This window comes from Mytilus edulis, chromosome 2 (genome assembly GCF_963676685.1).
Source record: "Mytilus edulis chromosome 2, xbMytEdul2.2, whole genome shotgun sequence".
In the NCBI taxonomy this organism is placed as follows: domain Eukaryota; kingdom Metazoa; phylum Mollusca; class Bivalvia; order Mytilida; family Mytilidae; genus Mytilus; species Mytilus edulis.
Window position 1 is genome coordinate 52825254 of NC_092345.1, and position 20901 is coordinate 52846154.

The 20901-nt window shown below is 33.0% G+C and overlaps 1 protein-coding gene across 2 annotated transcripts; it reads left to right on the forward strand.

Annotated features, from left to right (window-relative positions):
- The first annotated feature begins 6791 nt into the window (after nucleotides 1-6791).
- On the forward strand, nucleotides 6792-18707 carry LOC139510233 (26S proteasome regulatory subunit 7). 2 transcript variants are annotated; one of them, XM_071296714.1, is made up of 11 exons: nucleotides 6792-6982; nucleotides 8154-8191; nucleotides 10231-10312; nucleotides 10713-10787; nucleotides 13105-13261; nucleotides 14077-14245; nucleotides 14883-15047; nucleotides 15630-15717; nucleotides 16226-16428; nucleotides 17606-17702; nucleotides 18495-18707. In XM_071296714.1, the coding sequence occupies exons 1-11, from the start codon at nucleotides 6907-6909 to the stop codon at nucleotides 18650-18652; spliced, it is 1308 nt and encodes a 435-aa protein (XP_071152815.1). In that variant the 5' UTR covers nucleotides 6792-6906; the 3' UTR covers nucleotides 18653-18707. The 2 variants fall into 2 exon arrangements, with proteins under 2 accessions (XP_071152815.1, XP_071152814.1); XM_071296713.1 differs by having other exon boundaries at nucleotides 6819-6982; nucleotides 14883-15110.
- Nucleotides 18708-20901: the final 2194 nt, after the last annotated feature.

A 20901-nucleotide genomic window follows, 5' to 3' on the forward strand; every position in this document is an offset into this window, starting at 1 on the left:
CTAAATCTTCCGTGATTTCTATACTCGCTTTCCTTTTTTAAAAGAATTTCCTTATGTACTTAGATTCGAAATGGGGTTTGCATTTTTTTTTATTATAACTGTGTAGATGTAGGTTCAGTATGTGGTTAAAGTTTTAATATATCAATAGCTATTTATGTCAAACTATCGCATGATTTTGCGATAGCTGAACAAAAACTGTTTATGGTCAAAAGAGTATCCAGCGCATCATGACGAAATTATATATGATGAATTTTCTGTAATTTATGGATGTTTAAAAGGAATTTCTTGAACTTGATTTACATTCTGAGGTTAAAATTTGGTGCATATAACTTATTTGTAAAACCGTGGTCAAAGTTAATGAAACTTTCTTGGAGGAAAAACGCGTATAGCACAAGAATAAATTTCCATCCTGGTAATTATGATGTCGAGTTAATTTACATGATTAATTTATAAACCTCCATATTTTGTCATAAAACCTGTGCAGAAATTAAATGAAAATATTTGATTTGTTTAAATCCTGTAATGGACTGATAAATAAATATCACTGAAATGAAAAATTTCAGGCGAGAACCAGGGTTTCTATCTACACATTTTAATATTGCACCTGAACAACTCAGAAAATTAATCATTTCAAGTTCATTTACGATTCTAAATAAACAATGAATAGATTAAACATAAAAAAAATAACCATTTTCAATCTAAAGAATGTTGTTATTGATATGAGTTTTCAATAACAGGAATGGTATGTCATTCTCAATAACTTTAAAACTTCCGAAGGCTTAGCACCCGCCCATCTACTACCAGCTGGTTCATTGGCCTGGATCCAATAGTAGTCCGGCCGATTGGTGCAGATATAGAGCAAAATTGCTTACTTGATGAGGAAAGCATGAAACTTTGCATAGTAGTTCTTGGTTATATATCCTTTGATTTCAGCTATGGACCCACTCTGAAAAATCCAATATGGCTGTCATTTTCAAGATGGCGGAAAAACGGTATAAAATTTAGGATTGTCCTAAAGATATTCTATATAATTTCGGAAATTAAAGTACTGATTTTTTAAAAATGGACTTTATGTTCTTGAATTTGTTATCAATTAATTCTAAAGAATAGAACAAATAATTTGGGTATTTCTATAACACATAAGTTGCAAATATAGCTGCATATACAAAAACAAATAGTGAAATTCAAAATGTTGATCAATATGTTACATGTTATTGTAACTCTTCTTTAAACGCTTTCAGTTTTAATGGTTGGAATGAAATTGGTTGAAACGAGTCGATTGACGTTAATATAGGTCGGTTGAAATGGTGGGATAGTAGGTAACTCATCTGAACTTTGAGGCAGTGCCGAGGGCACCTTGTCTCGTTTCTCTTCAATGCCACGTCTTGCGTCACTTATCGCGTTTTCATCTGCCGTACCCACTACATCGTCAAATTATTCTATGTAATCAATAGGTGTACCTTTCTTCAGACGAATTAGATGATTGCCATCATTTAAAATAGTTAAGGGACAACTATTTCCTTTTCCAACTACGTGCGTAACCAATTTGCAACATTTCAGCGAGCACGGTCTTAAAATGCACTCCTGGTCAGCACTTTTATTAGTTTTAATGGTAACAGTCATGTTTGAATTTGGCGGAACTGTGATGGTTCGTTTTATGCAAACTAGCTGAGTTAAAATCTCGTTTCCACTATTAACAAATGGCGCATTTATCACTTTATTGTTGATGGTAATTGTGGGAGTACTCAGGTTTATCACTGCGATCAGTGTGTCCAAAATAACTAGCCTAAGTATAACATCGTCTATTAATGGCTCTTGGCACCTATCCCATTATATGTTTACTCTATTAATGTCGAGAGTCGTTCCTTTTAATCTTCCCAATAACAAGCTGTTAACCCAAACCACGTAGCGTTACGTTCTCCAAATCTCCATTTTCTGTCGGAATTAATTTCTCATTTACTAATGTTATCATTGCAGCAGTGTCCACAATCATGTTCACATTCTGGTCATGTATAGTACCTCGTACTACTAAGCTCTTTCAAATGATTCGTCTGATGACAATATTGAACGAGGCAGTGGGCCTCTGTTCGATTTTGTGATAAGGTGATGTTTCATGGCCAATAGACTTTGGAATCTGAGTTGTCCTACTGGCCCGACCCTTTGCTCTATTGTTGGGGTTACACTTTGATTAGCTCCGTATCCTTGTGAAGGTGACCGTTGTCTGAAATATTCGGGATTTCTGGAGTTTGTCCGTGGAGATGCTACCCGTTGTCTTTAAGGACTATATGATCTCTAGCTTAGTGGGGTGTTGCTGATTGGTCGTCATTAAGCTTGAGTGTACTTCTATCTGTCGATTTACCGCTATTGTATTGCTCAAGAGATCTTCCACGTTTATATTGATCAGGTGATCTTCCATTGAACTGGTGATCTTCCATGAATTTTTTATCAGAAAAACCGAGTTTATATTGATCGGCCAATCCAAAGTTATGCTGATTAGTTGAAAGCATAACATCAGCTAGTTTTGTGACAATTTGTGTGAGGTTATGCAACTCATAATCTAAAGGACTGCTCATATTTTCTTTATCGGTCGGAGATACTGCGCCATCAGCAAAGTAGACTTGTCGATGGTCATAATTGGCACTTTTTTATCCATATATCGCCATCTGGTTTGCTTTTGAGGTTTTCAATTGTTTTAACGCCTTGTTGGATGTTTCTGGGTTCCTCTCTATTACATGCCTTGAAGAATCTTTGTCTTTACATCCTCGACGGAATGTTTTGGTTCCAATCTGATTTGATCGTCTTTCTTGCTGAAGCGCTGCTCCAAATGAATGCTTTTTAAGGCCTTGGAATCATCATCTGTGTTTACCACGCAAGTGTACTCAAAGCCAACATCGGCCTGGTAATCTGGGGCCTACACACATTTTTCCTGATTTCCCATTGTCATCTACCGGCAGTTCGTTCAAATTGGTAAATGAACTCCTCCCAAGTGATGGATCCTCTTCAATTGAGTTTTTGCATTTTTGGCAGCTGTGGGCTTCGGCTCCGGTCCCTTGCACACAGATTTTCTTGCCATCGGGTATATTCTCTCTCCAGTGAAGAGTCTGAAGATAAGGTATGGTCACACTATTTTTCCATCCTCTGCCCTTTCCTGGATCGGTCAATGGAGTCAACTTGCTGTTATGGGAAGCATATTAGAGCTCCAGAAGCGGACGAGGTTGTCATAATTGGAGTGTTAAATGTGGGATTTGCCATTGACTCGACGGGGATGATATCGTAAGTAGGCACTGCATTCAGCATTGGAGAAACTTGATAGAATCCACTTGCAACCAATTGTTTCTGTAACGGTGTGCTGGTCTGAACCAAATATTATTCACTTATAGTAGATGGTTAGTGTGCGTTAGAAGACACATAAGCCTTTTGCTGGTATCCTTGATTAGTACTAGAGGTTAATAGTATGTTCTTAAATGGAGATTGTTGTTGAATAATTTGAATTGTCTCATGCAGGGCCAAGGGCCCTTACATAGGACGTTTGACTAAAGGTGAAGACACCTTCAACAGAGTTGGCGCGGTTTATAATTCATGCGAACTACAATTGGGGAAAGACACACGGCATGGATTTTGTTGTGTACTTTTGGTAAACTTGTGTTGTACTGGCTAAGGTCAAATTTTGGCTTAGATGATGTGTCCATTGCAAAAATATTAACTTCTTTATTTCGATTGTCCACTGATTCATTTACAACAGATGCCAATTGTTTGAAGGTACCCTGCTGTTCAAATGCACTTTTAAATAGAACTGTGTCTCCTTCCTCAGTTGTTGTCAACTTGTCCATTCGTCTCACCACAACATTGAATATCTTATTGGTCTGATCATCAATTCCGCCAAGCAATTATTACTAGCCTTGTGTTCTATCCTGTCTTCAGACTGCTGAAGTTGCTGAGATATTGCTTTCATCTGTTTGTTATTAATATTCATTGCCTCTTTCTGTTCAGCTTGAAACATAATGAGACCAACACATATTTTATATATTCGCGCTTCGCTCTGTTTTATATTGTGTTAAATCTCAGCTGTTCTTTGAGCATTGGATTTTCTATCTGTTAAATATTCTTGGTACAATTGTTTAATAGTCATTTCTGAGCTGTCCTCTGTTAAAGCGTCTTCAGCTGTAGGTTTCTCCATATCCCCAAGTGATTCAGTTTCTGCCATTTCAATGTTCTTGTCCTTGTTGTCCTCAATTCCTGCCATTTCACTGATATGTGTTTAACTGATTCTCAATTCACAGTTTAATGTCTCAAATTGCAAAATATTGCGACCCAAAAGATAAGACAGGCACTGAATAATATCTTAAGGCAGATAAATCCCAAATCACAGTATTTATGTATGACCCAAGACAACAAATAATGCAGCTTTTAATGAGAGCTACTACTGCAGCTTTTTATGAAAGCTACTACTTTGTGTATAAAACGACAAGCAAGGCAAAATCAGAAAGGACAGAACTGGGACAGATACCAAATGACACTAAACATCAATAAAATGCTTATATTCAGGTCAATTCTCAATAATGAATATTTGCTTATTTTTCAAGGCGGCCATTTTGAAAATAGCCGCCATTTTGTATTTCAAAAATAGATCAAAACAAAATCTTGCTAAGTACACCAAGTCATTCAAATATGTTGATTTTTGTGCACCCAGCATCAAATCCACTGTGGTTTGTGCAATACTGAAAATATTTTAGAACGTACGGCAGCCATCTTTAAATAAGCCGCCATATTGAATTTTGAGAGTGGGTCCATAGCTAATATTGCTCAGTACACAAAAATGTACCATCATGCAAAAATTGGTGCTTTCCTCATTATTTGAGCAATTTTTTCACCGATCGGCCGGACTATAGGGGCATTTAGGCCCTGACCGAGGTTCGGGCGTACACTTGAAAATTACCTAGCTACGCCACTGATTGTGCATAGGGAATTAAATTTTGTTTTTTTTTTTAGAAAATAAGTTAGAATGTGAATCTTCTTGGCAAGTTAGCGCGAACGAGAATCGGTCACCTTTTTTAGTTGGAACATATGCATTTTTAGTGGCCAATGATTGGGAAACAAGTTAAATTATTACAACTTTCATCAATCCCTTTCAGTCCACTTTGCGGAGGCGAGTGTTGCCTTGCAGCGGCACATTTGTTAAAGTGTTGAGCGACTGTATCTATAATATACGCACAAATGTTTCTTGATCTGAGTGATGCCTCTTTTCTAGGTATAGGATGGTAGTTCTTCCTCCAGATTCAATTTATCCTGATGTCTTAATGATTTGAAAATACATCATTGTACACAGTCTTCATAGAATATTTCAATAATAAAAATGATAAAAAAAAAAAAATAATGGAACTATGACATGTAAGTGACAAATTTTAAAAACTTTTCCCGCTTCAGCCAGTACCAGTATCAGGTGTTAGGCAAAGGAAAGAACGATAAAATGGTATTATCATACTGGAATGAAATATTCCAGCTTATCCTGTAAATCAATCAGCTATCTTGACAGGGGATAAACATGGGTGCTCAGTAAGGTTAGCAGGGCAATTAGCACTAGTGGAATCCTCGCAACCTGAACCATGGGTAATTTGAGACAGGACCATTTTTTTTTCAGCCCTCTTCTTTTTATCCAAACCCATTTTTTTTCAATCAATTATTTTTGCTATAATTAATGAATGGCTATTATTTATTTTGAATTTATTGTGACCATTAAATTAATTTTTGACTCTTCACAATACGCAGATTATTCAGTGTGAAGAGTCAAAAATTAATTTTATGGTTCAATAAATTCAAAATAAATTATTGTATTTTTTTTTTTTTTTTTTTTATCTTTTTATTGTTTGCCATTTGTAATTATTGTCATTCATTATAAATAAATTTCTATCTCAAAAATAAGGCTCAAAGAACATTTTATATTATTTATATTAACAATAACTGACGCTGGTACACACATGTTAGCCTGGGGTCCTGGCTAATCTTGTCAGTAGCCTGGGGTCCTGGCTAATCTTGTCAGTATCCTTACGACGCGCAGCTAGATTGGGCCGGATCCCAGGCTACACACATGTTGGCGTATGAAAAATAAAAAAGTAGTTCCGGTAAAAATGGGCGTGTCACCATAAAAATTGACAACATTGAAAACAAAAGTAACATTTTAATCCAATCAGAAGATAGTAAATACACCAAATTTATTTTTTCTGTATTGAGGATACTAAATGCCACTCTGCAGGGGCGGGTCCAGCCATTTTAAAAAGGGAGTTCCAACCCCCGGACCCCCCCCCCCCCTCCTTGATCTGCCAATGCTCTGACAACAATTAATTTATTTAAAAAATGATCGGTACATCATGTAAATTCTATATCCTTGCAAGATCCTTAAACTTGACCTGATGATATCAAAATTAAAAAAAAAAAAAAAAACACGTCACGAAGTTTTAAGGGGGAAAATGGTGGTATTGTTAAAAAGTAATGCCCCATGCTCTTTTTTTCAAAACTTTTTATTCTCAATATTTGGAGGAAAATGATGGTATTGTTTGAAGAAAAAAAACATTCATAAAAAATAAGGTTACTAGACACTGTAGTAAATACACCGCGATCCATCAATAAACAAACTTGTGATTTTATGTGTAAAGACCGTAAAGTAACTGGAATAATTCAGCGCCAACTACCCACTACTTTTCTCGGAGTGATCGAAGTGATCGTAATATAACGACTTGATTATTCGGGTTAACAGTAAAGTAATCATTGTAAGATCGGTACCTTGAACATTAATTTTAGAGTATTCGAAAATTACACCGGAAGCTTTATTTTATTTTTCATAGCACCGTTTCCGGTGTAAATTATTTTTCGATCTTCCCTTTCTCTTCTTGAATTTATTCCTATTTCACAATGAAAGATTATTTGGGATCTGACCAAAGAAAAGTGAATGAAAACAACAAAGATGCGGAAGACAAACCGATACAGGGTACTTTACAATCCTAATTTGAAATTCACATAAGACAGTTTTGTTCAATTTTGCGTTGTCATGTCACAAGAGTTTATTTTTTTTTATTTTTGATTATATCCTTAATACGCTGCAAAACTGGAAATACTAATGAAGTTGTATTCATTCACCTTTGTGGTGCATGTTTGCAAATGACATTATAATGCCACTGCCTGTGTTGTCAGTTGGAGACGGTCTCGTCAAATCATTTTTGAAATATTGTTTGTGAACTTTTTCTATTTGAGTATACGTAATATTAGGCATGCCACATATAAAACACTAGACATGAATTGTGCTAACAACTTTTCTTAGAACTTGTCATTGTTACATGACATTAGAGGACAGTCAATTTAATGTAGGACATCAGATGGCAGTAGAGTCTAAGAGGGAGTATAGTAGAGGGATGTGACCTACTGAATTAAAAAAAAATAGTCAAGTTATAACCGATTTGTATAACATGAGCAACACTACATAGGCCACATGTGGAACATGATCTCCTTATAACCTTACAAAGCAACTAATCAAGACTTGCTATACATATTCTATTGCTTTTCATTTTTTTTTTCCAACTGTATTTATGTGTTGTTGTTTTTTATTATTACTATTCAAAACTATATTAAGTTTATCCTTAACTTTGATCTTATTAAGATAACAACTATGAAAGCCGTCCTAAATGCACTCCCATTTGGACGTCTTGGTCGACTGAAAAGTATAAATAGAAAATATAAACAAACAGTTCATCCAAATTATCATAAAATTATAAATCAAATGATCGCCTGGTTCCCTTTTAAATTGTCTACATTAAATTTGTAGACATGGTAGAGGTACATATTGATGTTGTCCCTATTAGATTCAATCATAAAATGTTATTTGTACTCTGTTGTTTTGAAACTGTTGAAATTCAATAAAATGTTAACCATTTAAAATTTTGACTTTCATTCCAAGGGAAGTAATTCAAAATGGTCTTGAAGAAAGATGAAATGCAGGACTGTTATAAAATAAGACATAAAAAGGGCAAACCATTCTGCAGGAAACTACTTACATGACTTAACCTTTGATAGATTCATAAACTTTATTTTCCCCTACCTGCAATGTATGATTGTCAGTTACTTTTTTGTATGAATTATATAAAACCTTTTATTTTATGTTTCAGCACTGGATGAAGGAGATATTGCTTTGTTAAAGACATATGTAAGTTTTCCACTGTAGCCCACCTGGCCCATTTTTTTTTTGCCATGTGAGCATACATGTATATAAATTGCCATCTTTTGCTGTTTATCAGGAACAGTTGCAAAATAAGTTTGTTTGACTTTGTCGTAGTTGTATCCATTTATATCTTTCTTTGCACTCTTGATCAGTCAGTTCTAGAGTTGTTGCATTTAACATGATTAAGAGTACTGTAGTCAAAAATTAAACTACAGTTCCATCTCATAATTAAAGATCCATTGACCATGTAAGATAATTACTAAATTAACAAACTTTTTAATACAATGCAGGGAGTTTAACAGTACAGCAAATCAATTTCCCATTCATGTTTTTATACAACCGCAAAAAAATTTTGTGGTTGTATATTGGTACCGTATACGTATGATGTTGGCGTCGTCTTTGTCGTCGTCGTCCAAAGACACATTGGTTTTCGCACTATAACTTTAGTTTAACCCTTTCCTCTATGGATTTTTTTTTTAATATACATGATTCGCATAGGATTTTTTTCAGTAAAAAAATCATCAGTTTTAAAGTGTTAATGCATTGTGAAAACCAATATTTCATCAATGAAATTCAAGTCAGATAATTCTCATGAATCTTCTTTTCATATTGGATACAATTTTTTTTAAGTCTGATGCAGACATTTTGTAGTCGAAGCATTTCAACTGAGGTACTACACAGGCGTTAAAAGGCGTCATTATGGAGGAAAGGGTTAAGTAAATAGAAATCTATGAAATTTAAACACAAGGTTTATGAACGCAAAAGGAAGGTTGGGATTGATTTTGGGAGTTTTGGTCCTAACACTAGGAATTAGGGGCCAAAAAGGGGCCCAAATAAGCATTTTTCTTGGTTTTCGCACCATAACTTTAGTATAAGTAAATAGAAATCTATGAAATTTAAACACAAGGTTTATGACCATAAAAGGGAGGTTGGGATTGATTTTGGGAGTTTCTGTCCCAACAGTTTAGGAATTAGGGGCCCAAAGGGTCCTAAATTAATCTTTGTATGATTTCATCAAAAAATGAATAATTGGGGTTCTTAGATATGCCAAATCTAACTGTGTATGTAGATTCTTAATTTTTGGTCCCGTTTTCAAATTGGTCTACATTAAGGTCAAAAGGGTCCAAAATTAAAATTAGTTTGATTTTAACAAAAATTGAATTCTTGGGGTTCTTTGATATGCTGAATCTAAACATGTACAAAAATGTACTTAAGATTTTTTATTATGTGCCCAGTTTTCAAGTTGGTCCAAATTGGGGTCCAAAATTAAACTTTGTTTGATATCAACAAAAATTGAATTCTTGGGGTCCTTTGATATGCTGAATCTAAACATGTACTTAGATTTTTGATTATGGGCTTAGTTTTCAAGGTGGTCCAAATCTAGGTCCAAAATTAAACTTTGTTTGATATCAGCAAAAATTGAATCCTTGGGGTTCTGTGGTATGCTGAATCTAAACATGTATTTAGATTTTTGATTATAGGCCCAGTTTTCAAGTGGGTCCAAATCGTGGTCCAAAATTTAACTTTGTTTGATTTCAACAAAAATTGAATATACCAGGGGTTCTTTGGTATATGTTGAATCTAACCATGTATTTAGAGTTTTGATAATTGGGCTAGGTTATGAAATTGGTCCACATTGAGGTCCAAAGGGTCCAAAATTTAACTTTTTTTGATTTCATCAAAAATTGAATTCTGTGGGTTCTTTGATATGCTGAATCTAACCATGTATTTAGATTTTGGATATTGGACCATAATAGGTAAATGTCCAATTTAAGATTTTTAAGTTTAAGTTCTTAGACCACATTCATTCTGTGTCAGAAACCTATGTTGTGTCAACTATTTAATCACAATCCAAATTCAGAGCTGTATCAAGCTTGAATGTTGTGTCCATACTTGCCCCAACTGTTCAGGGTTCCAACTCTGCAGTCGTATAAAGCTGCACCCTGTGGAGCATCTGGTTATTGACAGGGAGTTGACAGAACATGTACAGTAAATCTATTTCTCATAAATGTTTTTATTGACAGGGAGTTGGACAGTACAGCAAATCTATCAAGAGTGTGGAGGAAGATATACAAAATACATTGAAAAAAGTTAATGAACTTGCAGGTTTGTCATCATTTAGTTAGCAAATTGAAATAGATATACCTTTCCTCCTCAAATAAATGAAGACATTTATATATATATATAATATAATGATAGTATGCGGTGAGTTGGTACATGTTTATATTAAGATAATGAATGTATAGGTGCATGTTTTTCTTTTTCTTCGGTTCACTGTCAAGTACATGTATATAAAGATTGATAAAAAAATTTATGACTCCTATTTCTGGTAGAGTACAAGAAAACAAAACTCAATGGTAGACAAATTTGTGCTTTGTTTGAACAGGTGGATATCTCGTAAGAAGCATTGGTACACAGCTCTTTGACTATTGTATATTTTAAGACACAAATTTGTATTTGTTACATAGTTAGTTTGCTCTAATTATATATGCATAATTTATTACAGGTATTAAAGAATCTGATACAGGATTGGCTCCTCCAGCATTATGGGATTTAGCAGCAGATAAACAGACATTACAGAGTAAGAGGCATCATACTCATAGAAATATTACATTCACCACATCTTAGTTCAAAAGAAAATGCTGGGTTTTAATTTACAGTTAACTCTCGTTGTCTCGAACTCGGTTGACTCGAAATTTCGGATGAGTCGAAGTTTTCACGTGGTCCCGAACTGTATTCCATACAAAAGTATGTAATTCGACTCCTGATGAGTCGAAATTGGATGAATCGAAATTTCGGTTGAGTTGAACTAAATTTACGATCCCAAGGTTAACAAAAGCATTCAAAATTCATTTTTTATTTGAACTGATACACATATGTCAAAACATGACCTCCAGGATTTAGTTAATCTTGACAATACACGTGTAATTAAATTTCTGGTCACTCACCACAATATTGATTTATGACATGCTATTTCCATGAGTGTTTACCTAAGATTATCTTTTATACAATTTTGATAAATAATTAGATACATTATTAATGTTCATGAAAAAGTATTTAAAATGTTTACAAAACAATTAATTTGTGATTTACACTAATGAGCTTGAGTGTGTATAAAGTGAGGATTATGGCTTCCGTTGATGATCACCTAAAAACTACTCAAACGGCGTCTTTAATCTTGTTATATTTTCTTTTGAAAAGAAAGAGTGAGATAAAACAAAATGAATAGAAATCAAAATTTTCTTAAATCTCTTGTATCCAAGAATGAACAATTTTGTCAGTTATAACAGACCTGAATAACGAAACTATTGATTGGAAAATACTCTCTTGGAAAAGCCATAGGATTTTTTTAATTGAAACAATTGAATAAGTAAAAATAATGTCATAATAATAAAAGACTGTGACATACAAATACATCGATCTGATACTAGAATATCGATCCCCTTGCCATATTCACCCTGATTTATTTTATCTTCACCAAGTTAAGCAAGAGTTGTGTCCCTTAGATTGTCGAACTTCCGGTGTTCGTTTGAGTCGAACTACGTGTATCTCGAAATATTTCTCTGGTCCGGCTGACTTCGACATAACGAGAGTCGACTGTATATATAGTTTTTTGATTTTTTTTTCTTTTTCTTGAAAGTACTTAACATTGTATCATTCCTTCAGAAGTTCCCTTCTGAAACTCTATAAAACCATAAAACCATTGTCTCAGATTAAAAGTAGGTCTATGTAGTTCCTGTGTACTAAATTGTTAAATGAGTATTTAATGAAACTATCTAGCAGTACTTTCAGTAAATGTTTCAGTGTAGTGTAATGGATGGACCCTGAGCATAGGTTCTATTCCAGACATTGATACAAATATATATGATAATCAATGCCAAAGAATTTGATAACAGCCTCTTGTTGGATAGTTGAAGTCACCTGAATGCATATCCCTTATAAGATTGTTCAGAATTTCTTGCTACAAACTAGTAAAAGGGAGCAAATGAACATTCTAGATTTTTCGCATAGTTTACATACCTTGCTTTATATGTGTCTATAACACCACCTAGACCCAATAGAGATTATTTTATCTTTTTTATGAGAAGACCACATCATTTAGCTGTAACCATATAAAACAGTGAAAAGCTTTAAGTTCCAACAACTTACCTTCTTAAGTTTTGTTTGTGGCAAGTTGTCAAATTAGATGAGGCAGATTTATTCCAATGACCAGTTGTCACTTAAGATGAAGAAGTAGATTTAGTTCAATGACAACTAACTGAAATAAGTTTAAGACATTATATTTCGAGAAAAATCAAATTTATCTGACATGTTTAAACAGTAATAATGCCTAATTTTAAAGTGGTCAATGACTGCTGCTGACTTAATCGTTGATGATGGATCATTCATGTGACCCTTTGATGATCTATAAAATGTTTGCATAAAATTTAGAATGAAAATGGGGGAACATGTAAAAAAACAATCCTGCCAAAAAGCAGAAAACTGTAGAAGACCTCCAATGGGTTTCATACACAGCGAGAAAATCCTGCACTCAGAAGTGTGCTTCAGTTGACTGCTAAGCAAAATTGTGTACTAGTTAAGTGATAATGGACATCATACTAAACTCTGAAATATATAAATGAACTAAAATTAAACATCATACAAGACTAACAAAGACCTGAGATCCTGACTTGGGACAGGTGTAATAATGCAGCAGGGTTAAACATGTTTTGTGAGATCTCAACCCTTCCCATATACCTCAAGCCAATGTAATATGTTGAACATGTTAAAGGAGTTTTTTAAAAGATTTTTTTATATTTAGTCAATTTTGTTAATCCTTATATTTATATAACCTTAAACAATGTTGTAATGTTAATTAAATTCTAACTGAGAATTAACCTTTGTGTATTGCTTTACAGGTGAGCAGCCATTACAGGTAGCAAGATGTACAAAGATAATTAATGCTGATTCCGATGACCCAAAGTATATTATTAATGTCAAACAGTTTGCCAAGTTTGTTGTTGATTTAGGAGACCAAGTAGCTCCAACTGATATTGAGGAAGGAATGAGAGTTGGGTAAGGTTATAGTCAGGGGCATTAACTCTTGTGGGTTTGAAGTATAGGCCCAACTTGTTTGAAGTATAGGCCCAACTTTAATAGGAGGGGACTTTTCATTGATATACAAAAGTCTATCATCTTGACAGTGATGCTTCATACAGGACCTTCAACTTTATAAAGGAGAATTTTTTACTTAAAAAATCCACAAGATCTTTATTATTTAAGATGTCTTAAGCAAAGTTGAACTCCTGTATATAAGAATAAGGACATATGGTATGATTGCCAATGAGAAAACTATCCACCATAGATGTTTCGATTATAGGCAACAGTACAACCTTTAACTATGAGGAAAACCCATACTGTATATTCTGCTATAAATGGCCAAGACATGAAAAATATAAAACACTTCAATTGAGAAAACTAAAGGATGGTTGTCATTCTTAAGCATTATTATGACTGTTGTGAGATATTTGACACTTGGTTTCCCTCATAGTAAAAAAAGTCTTTTAATTTTTTTTGTACTTACCGGTATCTTCTTTACTTAAAATGTCTAAGACTAAACTCTTGTTTATCTATTACAACTGTTTTGAAAGACAATTTCCCTTTGCCAAAATATCACATGATTTTTTTATGGTATCAGGAATGTCATAGACATCATATCTTTTCATCTGTAATAAAATTTTATGTAACACACCTTCTATATTTTTAAAGATCCCAATTTAAAATCTTTCTGTAGAGCATGATCACTTGACTTCAGGTCTACAGAGAAAGTTGTTAACATAGCATTAATTATACATTGACTTTCTATTGAAAATTATTCTTTCATGTTTTAGTGTTGACCGAAATAAATATCAAATACATATACCACTTCCACCAAAGATTGACCCGTCAGTTACCATGATGCAAGTTGAAGAAAAGCCAGATGTTACCTATAGTGATGTTGGTGGATGTAAAGAACAGATAGAAAAACTCAGAGAAGTTGTAGAGACACCCTTGCTTCATGTAAATATTGTTTTAAATATTAGTACTCAGAAAAATTACAGTACCCGGTAATTTACAAATTGGTGACCATGATTGTTAGTTTTCCTATGGAAGGTCGTGGTTCTTCAGGCGCTTGGGCTTCCTCCAGCAGTAAAAACTGGCAGCCACGAAATAGCACAAAGGCACTGCTTAAAAGTGGCGTTAAAAAACTGAAAATCAAAATCAAATATTTACATGGAGATATTCAATTTCCTTACAAAATTACATACTTTCAAATGTAAAGATTTAGTTTCTTTTCTCTGGTTGTACACCTTCCAAAAATGAGCATTGCAGTGATATATAAGAAACTAAATAATTTACACATTTTTATGGTGGCAAGATTTACAATACATAAGTAAACATCTCCTGGAACAGCAACATTTCAAACCAGGAAAATAGATTCCCTACATATAAATAAAAATTTAGATACCATTAAAATATAAAAAAATATAGATTGAAAGATTGTTTACTGAATGTCCAATGGCAAGAAAAATTAGGAAGACTTTGCTTGGAAACTGAAACTTGTGTCATTGTCTATACAATATATTTGTATATGGAAATAAAATTGAGAAAGGAAATGGGGAAAAGTATATTTAAGAAGCATATATTTTACTTATAGCCAGAAAAGTTTGTCAACCTTGGTATAGAGCCTCCAAAGGGAGTATTACTGTTTGGTCCACCAGGAACAGGAAAGACATTGTGTGCTCGAGCTGTAGCTAATAGAACTGATGCCTGTTTTATAAGAGTTATTGGTTCAGAACTTGTACAGAAATATGTAGGAGAGGTAAGGCATGCCTGTTTTATAAGAGTTATTGGTTCAGAACTTGTACAGAAATATGTAGGAGAGGTAAGGCATGCTTGTTTTATAAGAGTTATTGGTTCAGAACTTGTACAGAAATATGTAGGAGAGGTAAGGCACTCTTTTAAAACTTGTACAGGGATATGTAAGAAAGGCAAGGAACCATTTAATACTTGTACAGAAATATGAAGTATTAAAAAAAAATAATGATACAATCTTGTACAAAAATAAGTAGGAGAGTTAATGAACCCTTTTAAGCTTGTACAGGGATTTTTAGAGGAAGTATAGAAAAATATAATTTTGTAAAGATTTATGCAGGAGTGGTAATAAAGGATTCATATAAAACTTGTAAAGAGATATGTAGATTCTTCAATACAGACTACTTTTTTTTTTTAAATAGAACAAACTATTACCACTGTAAAACTTTGCTTTAATGAGTTTTGTTGAATGAACCAACTATCTGTTGTATTGCTCTTAAAATGTAAAGTATTCTTACAAATTGTGTACTGTCTTTACTTTTACAGTTTAATGGGAAGTATTCTTACAGATTGTGTTTTTACTTTACAGGGTGCTAGAATGGTGAGAGAATTGTTTGAAATGGCAAGAAGTAAAAAAGCCTGTATTATTTTCTTTGATGAAATTGATGCAGTTGGAGGTAATTCATGATATATAATATACACTAACTTTTACAGTCATATAAGTTAGATAGGAGCTGTATGTTTCCTACAAAATTTTCATTTACAAGTAAGTAGTCATTAAATCAAAATTTTCATTTACAAGTAGTCATTGAATCAAAATTTTCATTTACAAGTAGTCATTGAATCAAAATTTTCATTTACAAGTAGTCATTGAATGAAAATGACTTAGATGCAAAAATTGATTGCAATTATTTTAAGGTTATACAACTGATCATTAAATGCTGTGCAATAGTCAGGAAAACTGATCTTAAAAGGATGTGCAGTACTCTATAAACTTGATTACAAAAATTTCATTATTATCTGAAAAAATAAGTGTAAGTCATATTCAGTTACAATATTATTTTTGCTGCCTTAGAATAGAAAGTGCCTTATTGCTATGAAGGGCATTTATTTCAGACTTGGCTTATTGCTGAGCAGGGCCAAGATTTATATACAAAATCTTAACTAAAACTAATTAATCTTTAGGAGCCAGATTTGATGATGGAGCTGGCGGTGATAATGAAGTACAGAGAACTATGTTAGAACTGATTAATCAATTAGATGGTTTTGATCCCCGTGGAAACATAAAGGTTCTCATGGCAACCAATAGACCAGATACATTAGATCCTGCTTTAATGAGACCTGGAAGATTAGACAGAAAAATTGAATTTGGTTTGCCAGATTTGGAGGTATGCACCCATTGTTTTATCAGTTTTATACTACATGTTTTTTGACTGTGCAAGTATCTATTAAATTCTTCAATACAAAAAAAAATGGTACCAACAAAAACTAATCTAAAGTAGATTACCTTTAATATATAACATTGAGACGTCAGACTATTTATAAGAGTATCTATAATACTAAAATTACAAGGTCCAATTTATCAGCCGGCATCAGGTATATCAAAGAATTCAACTTTATATATAGCTAATATAGGACAATTGTGTAGATTAAAAATTACACCACTCCAGACCCTTTTGTTTTCCACATAATTAATATTGCCAATAATTAACAAGTTCCGGGTCGAATCCGATACCGATACCAATAGTATGTATATTCACCTGTTACCTATTACCTTATCTGTACGTTCCGCATCTAACAGGCGCACTACTAAATATATACACGGGTCATAATCACAAAGTCGACACAACTAAATTCAATCATTTTCAAATTGTTCCCTATTGTAGTTTTTTAATTAGTAAGACTTTCTAAGATAACAATACGAATACTAAAAATTTGGACTAAGACGTACAGTTTTCAATTTGTTAGCGGGCATGACGTAAAACAGCGAATCAAAGATTTGAACTTTATTGGACAATGCTGTTGATTAAAAAATACTCAATTCTAGGACCTGAATATTACCAATAATTGAAAAGTTCCAAGTCGACGGATTCAAACAGAAAGATTTGAAAGCAGAGAAAACTGTGCATCTTATAATCGGCACGACTTTATCAGATGACAATACCAATACTAAAATAAGGCTTACGCATAGTTATATACTTTAATTCAGTCACGGACCCACGATATCACGGGTGTGTTCTAGTGTTATATATAATTGTGTGTGTATATCTGAACTTCATTTCATGTAGACTTAGACATACACTTATGAAGCATCTGTTTGACTCTAACCTTTAGACTTTAATCAACACCAAAAGTGGAGTGTCATTGTAGGCAAAAAGTGTAGTTCTCCGTATGCATTGTAATATTTTAGAGGGAAATTTAACAACTAATTCATAATTTAAATTAAGAATCAAGTTTATTGAAACAATAGTTAAAAATTATGGTGACTTTAATCAAAAATTGTTGTTTAAAAAGAGACTTGAATTAATAATTTCCAACATTACCTTATAATTATTTCAATTTTAGGGTAGATCTCATATATTTAAAATCCATGCTAGGTCCATGAGTGTAGAGAAAGATATCCGATATGAATTATTAGCAAGACTTTGTCCAAACAGCACAGGTATGTACATTTGATATACAATAGTTTTATGCTGTAATAAAGTATTGTAAATTGGATATTATTGCATGCATTTATTATTGCAATTTTGTTATTTAAGACTTAAATGCAATTTTAATTTTTATGATTTTGAGAAAAATCTTGTTTAATTCATATTAAATATTTTAAAATGCGAGTTAAATTTATTGCGTTTACAACTATGTCACATTTTTCGCAATAATTTCTGAATTTACAGTACACAATTGGGTTAGTATTTCACTTCAGCTGCCTGAACAGACCAGTGTTATTGGTTTTTTTTACTTTTATATATTTGAAAAAAAGGATTAGGTTTAATAATAATTGGTCTTTGTACTTGAAACCATTTTGTCAAGAAAGTTTGTAATAAGATTACTTCACTAAAAATATAGTTTTCAGAGGACTGAATAAACACATGCCAACACAAAAAAAATCTGCTCTAAAGCCACTGTACTAGTTGATTTAGTAAGATGAATTTGAACTACAAATCAACAAACATGGTCACTGTTTCTGAAAAAAAAAAAAAATCCTTTAAAACTGTCTCTGCGTTTACAGAGTCTATGAGACAAAATATTGTGAATTGGTACTATCATGTCCCCTTTCAAACTTGAATTGCGAGACTCAGTCTGTCAATCCTGTTGATGTGAACAGCAGAAATAATTTTTTTGTAAGATAAAAGATATATGATTATCAAATTTGTACGACAATTTTAAGTATTTTCAGAAAGTTTCCTTATATGATTATTTTACAATGATAAATTTTTTATGAATATTTTTACAGGAGCTGAAATCAGAAGTGTATGTACCGAAGCTGGAATGTTCGCCATCAGAGCTAGAAGGAAGATGGCAACAGAAAAAGACTTTCTTGAGGCAGTGAACAAAGTGATTAAGGCTTATGCCAAGTTCAGTTCCACACCAAGATACATGACCTATAATTAAATTATTGTCATAGACATTATAGTTGTTTAAAATAAATGTTCAAATTTTGTATGAAGAGGGATTTCATTATTTGTTCCAGTTCAACTGCAATATAACACATATTTATTGCTCTCTTTCTGTTGAGTTTTGTTTGTCAAAATTTTCATTTTTGTTGCATTTTATTTTGTGTGAAAAATGAAAAAATATCATTCCTGTATACTTTACTCTTTCTCATTTTAGCTCAGCTGGTCTTTTCACTTATTGCAGGTTATAATCATTATTTCATAGTCGTAGTCTTTCAGTCCTATTGTAAAAAACCTAGTGAGCCACTCTGTACCAGATTTACATTGAGTGACGCCTACAGATAAACATTGCCGCCATGATTTTAAAAAAAAATATTTAGGAAAATTGATAGACTCAACTTAATAAAAAATGAAAAATATTTGAACAGTCATTTGCTACAAATGAATATTTGTATTCCACTATGGTTGTTGACTCTTAACCACTGTTTAGCAAGGCAAAATCCTTGAGGAGATATATTTCTGCCATTATGTAAGGAAATTATGCATTTGTAATGAATTTGTGTTTGGGTACTCTCGTCTTTTCATTGATGTAGGGTTAAACTAAAAGAACTGAAATTTAAAACGGGTATAAAGTGTGGTTGCCATCCTTGCTTTAAAACAGTGATGGATTCTGTCTTAAACTTCCTTTCTTACATTAATGTTGAGAAAGGTGCATTTCTGAGCTAGTTGCTGTCAGATAGTTTGGAAACGACCATTTTTTATACAAGAGGTTGAGTATTTGATAAATTTTTAGACTAATTCTATATAAGAAAAACTGTTATGTTTTAATTTCCATTTACATATGGTTGAGGACTTATAACTACTCTGAAAATGGCCACCATCTTTAAAATAGAAAATTTCACAAAGGTCATGAGTTATAAGCATGTAAAAGGCTCACTTGCTATGACCAGTTTATTTGGTTAAATGATCTAGCATCTCTGATTTAAACAGCAGAATGAGCTTTAATTTAAGATAAAAAAAGTGTGCATTTTATCAAATGTTTGTCAACATAAAAAGATATATATGAACTGTTTTATCTTGCATGTTTTATAATTGTAGCAAATATACCATAAAGTAAGGACATGGAATGGTTTATCATTTAATCGTTTTAAAAGTGGCATGAATTTTAAAATTTAATTTTATATCTCAAGTACTGAAAGTAGCATTACAATCTTGGTAGTTTCAACTCTTAAACAACACTGTCATCTATAAATTTTAATTAGGAAGTCTTACTACTTTAGTAAGAAAGTTATCATTAAAGAGAGAAGGTCACATTTACCTTATTTACTAGGTTCTCACCTTTCACCTTCAGTTTGCATCAAAGTTTATAACTCGGGTACTAAATATAGCAGGCTAAGCCTATTTCACCTCAATGAGTTGGTAATCATACATGCTGTAAAAATATAAATGAATTGGGAAAATGTTATTGGTTCTCTAAGACAGTCTACATTATCTGTTTATCAATTCTCTCTAGCCAATACATATAACAATTTCTGCTTAAAAATGTCGTTTTCAATGTCATGTGACATAATTCAACCTCAGCTTCAATAAATGCAGTTCTTGAGGCTAGATGTTGTCTAGTTGTTGACATAAACTTAAATGATTCTTACAGAAATTTGATGTAGTTCTAGGATGGTCTCCTTTTTACACGCCTGTGTACGGGACGTTGTATGGTATACCTTTGTCTGTCTGTCCGTCCGTCGTTAACATGTTGGACATTAACTCAAAATCGCTGTAACCAATTTGAATGAAACATGCGAATTGTTTTAAAATATATCAATTGATGTGAGCTGGAAATAGGGATAGTGTTCGGCGGCTGCATTTGCTTACTTGTTAAATGCTTTCTATTTTTGAAAGTGGAAGACCTGGATGCTTTATACTTTGTATATAGATGCCTTATGCTTGAAGTTTCTGTCTGTCACATGAACCTATTCCTTGACCACATTTTCATGGTTCAGTGACTACTTGAAAAAGGTTAAGATTTTTTGTAAGTGTTAATTTCCCTCTTATTATGAGTAATAGGATAACTATTATTGGTATGTGAGTACCTTGCAAAGTTTTCATAGCATCAAACAGTTCTCACTTGATGTCCACCTCATTTCATGGATCAGTGAACAAGGTTAAGTTTTGATGGTCAAGTATATATCTTAGATACTATAAGACCTTGATCTCATTTTCATGGTTCAGTAGTTATAGTTCAGTTTTTGT